Below are 6,645 nucleotides of genomic sequence, written 5' to 3'. Positions count from 1 at the left end.
TTTCATCCTCAAGAAGAATCCAGAAGGTATGAAAAAATAGCCTATCATGCCACGGTGTATACTTTAATGGCACTTCTTGGTTGAGAGTCTCTTACTGAGGCATTTATATCAATAAATATATAGTTTTAATTGACTTTTCCCAAAAAATAAAGAAAAAGTAGAAATGGAAAGTAAAGGGGGAAAATGGAATTGCCCAGAAAATGAAAGTTTCTGTACTCACTATTTAAGAGGTCTTCCTCGCCCAAAGTCCTCAGAGCTTGCTCAGTTAGGCAAGGCTTCCACCTCAGACAGTCCTGCAGAATCAACAATGGCCCTCCCACCTTCTCTGCTGATGGCCTTGGTGATGCTCTGCTCCAATGCTGCCTGCTCTCTGCACTGTGACCTGCCTGTGAACCGAGACAATCAGGAAACCTTCACAGTTCTAAGTCAAATGCAGAGAATTTCCCTCGTGTCGTGTCTGGGGGACAGGACTGACTTCAGATTGCCTCAGATATTGGCGGGTATGACCCAGTTGGAGAAGACTCAAGCCGCTGAGGTTTTGCATGGCATGCTTCAGCAAATCTTCAACTTCTTCAGCACAAGTCGTTCTCATGCAGTGTGGGATAAGATTCTCCTGGACAAATTCCTCACTGGAATTTACCAGCAGCTGGAAGACCTGGAGCTCTGTTTGGAAAAAGGAAGAAAGGTGGAACAGATATCCGTGGAAAGTGAGAACTCCAAGCTGGCTGTGAAGAAGTACTTCCAAGGGCTCAGTCTGTATCTGCAAAAGAAGGCCCACAGTCGCTGTGCCTGGGAGATCGTCAGGGTGGAAATCAGAAGGTGCCTGCTCGATATTACCAAGTTCACAGGAACCCTCAGGACATGAAGATGTTCGTTCTTAAAATGGTCCATTTGGTCAATGGAGTTGCTGTTTCCTAAGACTTCCTCTGTGTCATCGGATGACGGATGAAAAAGAAGTATTGGCCAGCTTATGGGACTTGTCAAATAATGTTGCATCATGAGTTATAATAAGTTATCTAGAACAGAGACTTGTATGATCCATTTGCTACTGTGGAAGACATTTTTCTTTGCATTTTTATCTGCCTTTTATAATTATTGGAAATATTTATGTGGTTCCGTTATTTAAATATTTATTGTCAATAGAACATTTGCTTAGTACAGTTATTTAAATATTTATTGTCAATAGGACAATAGGACACTTTTTTGCATAAGTCCACTTATTGCATAAGTCCACTGCTCGCTCGGTTTTTAAAGTTATGTGAAATAAAAACAGTTTTCAATAACCAACTTGTTGGGCTGCATACAATTTTTAACTAGAAATCTAACTAAAGTCGATATCACACAGCAAATCCAGGCCAAGTATACAAGTCAAGAAATGGATCCTATGGGGCGCTAACCCACCCAAGGGGAGGGTATTGTTTATATCTCCACAGGGAAAGAAGGACCAGACTTCAACCCAGTGCCTCAAGGTGTGAATGCAACATTCCGGCGTGGAGTAGGGAACCAGTGGAGAGGTCTGGGAGGCTGGCCCCAGTACCAAATATTAAGTGGATGCCTGTCAGTCCCCCCAGAAGAATTTGTTTCAAAGGACGACATTGATTCTGCAGCTCCGGGAGAGGGACATATCTGATCGGAGCACACGGGAGCAGATGAAGGGGTAGGAGGAGAGAGTGGAGCACATCCTGGCCCACCAGGCCATGAGGATGATGTTCCTGATTAGAGCAGCCAGTCCACAGAGAAAACCACAGGGCTGGCCCCACTATGAGACATGATGCCCCTCACTGACCCATGGCCCTGCAAGGGACAGCACCAGCGACATTGTGGGAATTGCGCCTGACCTGATCCCACCACACCAAGGCAAAGCACTGGGGTAGTGCAGCAGAACAGCAAGGGGATGGAGCGGCAAGGTCCCCAGGGAAAGCTGAAAGTGGACTTTGGGGCCAGGGTGTGGTGCCCCAACAGACTGGACTGGAAAACACTCCTAAAGGCCAACAAATGATCCTTGAACTAACTACAAGCTTTTCTTCCTTGTTGTGTTTTGTTTTGTTTTTTGTCACTGGTTTGTTATTGTTGTTTTTTTGTATACTGTTGCTTTGTTTTCCTCGGTCTTGTTTTTGTGTATGTTAGTATCTCCACAGATCTGTCTAAATAAGATAGGCTGGATGAACTATCTAGAGGAAAAACAACGGGACCGTCAGTCCCAGGGGGAAATGGGATAGGGGGAGGTGGGGGTTAAGGAAGTGGTGTTAACAAACCCAGGGACAAGGGAACAACAAGGAATCCAAATTGGTGGTGAGGTGGGAGTGGCAGGCCTGGTAGGGAATGATCAAGGGTAAGGTAACGAAGAAGGATAGTTGTAACCCAGATGGGGACAGAGCATGATAGTGGGACAGGAGGAAAGTCAAGGGAAATAGAGGAAAGAACTAGGAGGCAAAGGGCATTTATAGAGGTCTAGACAAACACATGTACATATGCAAATATATATATGAGGATAGGGAAATAGATCTATGTGCCTATATTTATAGGTTTAATATTAAGGTGGTGGAAGGACCTTGGGCCTCTACTCAAGTACTCCATCAATGCATGAATACTTTCTTCTATTAGATTGGCATTCTATGATGTTCACCCTCCCAACACAACCGCTGAAGCCAAAGCGGGTGAACAAGCAAATGAGGTGAAGAAAGCTGATGGTACCCGGCTATCAAAAGAGATAGCGTCTGGGGTCTTAAAGGCTTGAAGATAAACAAGCGGCCATCTAGCTCAGATGCAACGAAGCCCACATGGAAGAACACACCAGCCTGTGTGATTACATGGTTCCAAAGGGGTTGGTTATCAGGCATCAAAGAACAAAAAATCATATCATTGGGTGCACACCTCCATGATACGATCACCGAAGACAAACGTGTGCATAAGCAAATGTGGCGAAGAAAGCTGATTATCAAAAGAGACAGTGTCTGGGGTCTTAAAGGCTTGAAGGTAAACAAGCAGCCATCTAGTTCAGAAGCAACAAGCCCATATGGAAGAAGCACACCAGCCTGTGTGATCACAAGGTGTCGAAGGGATCAAGTATAAGGCATCATCAGAAAAAAAAAACAATCTTACCATAGTGAATGAAGGAGGAAGTGCAGAGTGGAGACCCAAAGCTCTTTTGTCGGCCACTGGAGATCCCCTTGCAGAGGGGTCTAGGGGAGGAGATGAGTCAGTCAGGGTGCAATGTAGCACCGATGAAGAATACAGCTTTCCTCCAGTTCCTAAATGCTTCCTTCCCCGCCCAACTATCATGATCCGAATTCTACTTTGCAAGTCTGGATAGAGCAGAGGATGTACACTGGTGCAGACAGGAGCTGGAGGCACAGGGAATCCAGGGCGGATGATACCTTCAGGACCAGGGGTTTGAGGGGCGATACTGGGAGGTAGAGGGTGAGTGGGTTGGAAAGAGGGAACTGATTACAAGGATCTACATGTGACCTCCTCCCTGGGGGACAGACAACAGAAAATGGGGTGAAGGGAGACATTGGACAGGGCAAGATATGACAAAATAATAATTTATAAAATATCAAGGGCTCATGAGGGAGGGAGAGCAGGGAGGGAGGGGATAAAAGAGATCTTGATGCAAAGGGCTTAAGTAGAGAGCAAGTGCTTTGAAAATGATGAGGGCAAAGAATGTACAGATGTGAGTTATGCAATTGATGTATGTATATGTATGGATTGTGATAAGAGTTGTATGAGTCCCTAATAAAATGTTAAAAAAAAAAAAGAAATGGATCCTAAAACATGATGAATCTTTTGTGGAGGGAGTGAACTTGACCTGCAAAGATACAGCCTACCGTTGATGTCAAATTTACTCCAATCCAGGGCCATCTCCTGTGTATCAGATTGCAATGGTGGTTCATGGGATTTTCAATGGAAGTTAATCATTTGGCCATTCCTCTGAGGTGTCTGTGGGCCTTTCAGTTTGCAGCTGAGCATCTTAAACAGCACCGTGGAGCAACCTCTAAGAGAGAAATGTCCAGGGCATGAGCACTGTCACCCCTGTGGTGTCTGTAACCACTAGAAACACGCCAAGGTTGAGCAAAGCCTTGGCAAGGCAATCCAGTGTCTACCTGTGGACCTTGGAGAATCTTTGAGAAGGCTAAGGAAATGAGGAAGCATGCACCTTCATCCTCATGCCAAGGCTCTGATTTCTAATTTCCTATTTCTGTATTCTAAATATTTCAAGTCAAAAATGGAAGAACATATACCTGTAGTACATATAATGTTAACAATAATTAACATTATCATGCATTTTTATTGCCCAAGGGGGCTACCTAGCCAGTATTTGACTTTCAAATTTATCCTTTGACCATGGTTGCTGTTGGGAGGTGCTGTCGAGTTTATCAGACCCATAGCGACACTGTGTACAACCGAATGAAACACTCCCCAGTCCTGGACCAGCTTCCCAATTGTTCTATGTTTGAGCACTTTGTCCATCAAAGTGCTGATGCTTTTACCATGACAACTACTCTTTATGAAACCAATAGTGTTTGAACTCCTACTATGTGCTACATATTACAGCTAGTGCTAGGAGCTAGTGATACAGAGTTGAATAATAGTTTATGCTTGCCTTCAACTGTCTTATTATAGTCTCTTACACTGCCCACATGAGGAAGGAAAAGCTAGCAAGCGCTATATCATTGAAAAATTAAAAGAGTGAGGTCACAACAGTGCTTCTTAGATCCACACTCCTGGAATTCAATCTGAAAATGCATTCTGATTAGTCTATGGCACCATTTTCCAGGCAACTCCTGATTCCCATCGATTGCCATCTATTGCTACTCTGACTCATTTGGTTTCTGATGTGTAAATCTTTACAGAAGGAGAACCCCTCATCCTTCTTCAGAGTGGCTAGTGGTTTTGAGTCACTGACCTAGTGGCTAGCAGTGCAGCTCGTAACCCACTGTCCCACCCCCAAATTGAAAAAACCTCATTACCATAGAGTTCCTTCTCTATAGGAATTGGCCCTGTGGGTTTCCTAGACTGTAACACATTACGGGAGTGGAAAATCTATACTTTCTCCCATGGAGTGGCTGGTGGTTGACTGGTGATTTCAAACTGCTGACTTGGTGCTTAACAGCCCAGTGCTCACCACACCGCCAGGGCTCCTCTACTAACCCATTGGGCACACTAAATATTGTTAAGATATAATTTGCCATTTGCTATCTCTTCAAAATACTTCCACGTCTTACCCTTTAAAGCAGTGGTTCTCAACCTTCCTCATGTCACGACCTTTTAATACAGTGCCTCATGTGGTGGTGACCCCTCCAACCATAAAATTATTTTTGTTGCTACTTCATCACTGTCATTTTGCTACTGTTATGAATTGGATGACCCCTGTGAAAGGGTTGTTTGACCCCCAACGGGTCACGACCCACAGGTTGAGAACCACTGCTTTAAAGACTTGTGATGATGAATTTCACTTTCAGTGAGGATGCAATGCCTCACTGAAGAGGATGCAACCCGTTGCTGATGAGTCGAGTTTCCTATTCATAGTGACCAATAGGAGGGAGTAGGACTCCCACCAGGATTCTTTATGGGACCTTTCTCCTGGAGAGTGGCTGGTGGGTTTCAAACTGCTGACCTTTTGATTAGCAGTTAAGCACTTAACTGTTGTGCCACTAAGCCTCCTTGAATAGAGCAGAAAAGACACACAGATATTTGAGCTCCACTTTGTCTGAAGCTGTAGTTCAAGGTCTTTTTTGATAGAAATTTTATTCTTTTTCGAATGTTGTTGTTCACATAGTCTAGCAATGTGCTCAGGGATTATAGCATACCCTCCACTTTTTGCCAAGATAATTTTAAAAATAAATTCTCAGCAAATAGGACTAAGACAGTCCCTTGATCTGACAGCCAGAGGTCATAATCCTAGCACAATGCTTATTCAATAAACAGTACTTATGTTCCCACCAGTGGCTAAGCACTGATAAAAAGTTCAAACTCAAAAGGTATAATTTTCGGGGAGAGATAGGGAAAAGTGCACCAATTACAGCATGATGAATGTTCCGGTGGAAATGTAGTATTTGCAGAGAGCTGGAACACACAGAGAAGAGGTAGAATAAATAAAGAGAGTCAAATAATCAGTGTTTTGGAACTGAATGGAGCACGGGATGTGGAAAGATATTTAAGGAACTGGACAATAGGAGAAGGGACAGAGGTCATTTGGAAACAAGATTGAATCAAAGTGTCAGGAAGATGGGCACTTTATAATAATAAGAAATGAGTACAAAATAAATACCATATATACTCGAGTATAAGCCTACCTGAATATCTGCTGAGGCACCTAATTTTATCACAAAAACTGCATAAAAATGTGGCGGAAAACTTGGCTTATACTAAAGTATATACGGTAAATAGCAAGACCTGGGAATGAGGTCAATTTCCCTACCCTATGGGTGATGTAGAAATAAGAGGCAGTGAATGTTCCTTTTAGGACTTGGAAACCAGGATTTTTCATGATGCTGTTGAATTTCTTAATCCAAGAAAGAAAATGCCGTTCCTTGTGCTTAACTTTTGGAGCAATATGAGCCTACTACACCTGAACATTTTTACAGTCTTGGAAACCCTGAAGGGGCAGTTCTGCTCTTTCAGAGAGGGTTGACTCTGAGTCAG

At 43.5% G+C, this 6,645-nt stretch overlaps 1 protein-coding gene across 1 annotated transcript; it reads left to right on the top strand.

The window, feature by feature from the left end:
- Positions 1-307: 307 nt before the first annotated feature.
- LOC142457764 (interferon alpha-2-like) lies at positions 308-865 on the top strand. Its single transcript, XM_075558869.1, has one exon. It carries the CDS (start codon positions 308-310, stop codon positions 863-865), a length of 558 nt encoding a protein of 185 aa, XP_075414984.1.
- The last annotated feature ends 5,780 nt before the right edge of the window (positions 866-6,645 follow it).

The sequence above is a fragment of the Tenrec ecaudatus genome, chromosome 10 (genome assembly GCF_050624435.1).
Source record: "Tenrec ecaudatus isolate mTenEca1 chromosome 10, mTenEca1.hap1, whole genome shotgun sequence".
In the NCBI taxonomy this organism is placed as follows: domain Eukaryota; kingdom Metazoa; phylum Chordata; class Mammalia; order Afrosoricida; family Tenrecidae; genus Tenrec; species Tenrec ecaudatus.
This window is presented reverse-complemented; position numbering and strand designations above follow the sequence as displayed.

Bases quoted from the DNA above. Each gene is read 5' to 3' on its own strand.
- LOC142457764 (XM_075558869.1), top strand. From the start codon at position 308: ATGGCCCTCCCACCTTCTCTGCTGATGGCCTTGGTGATGCTCTGCTCC.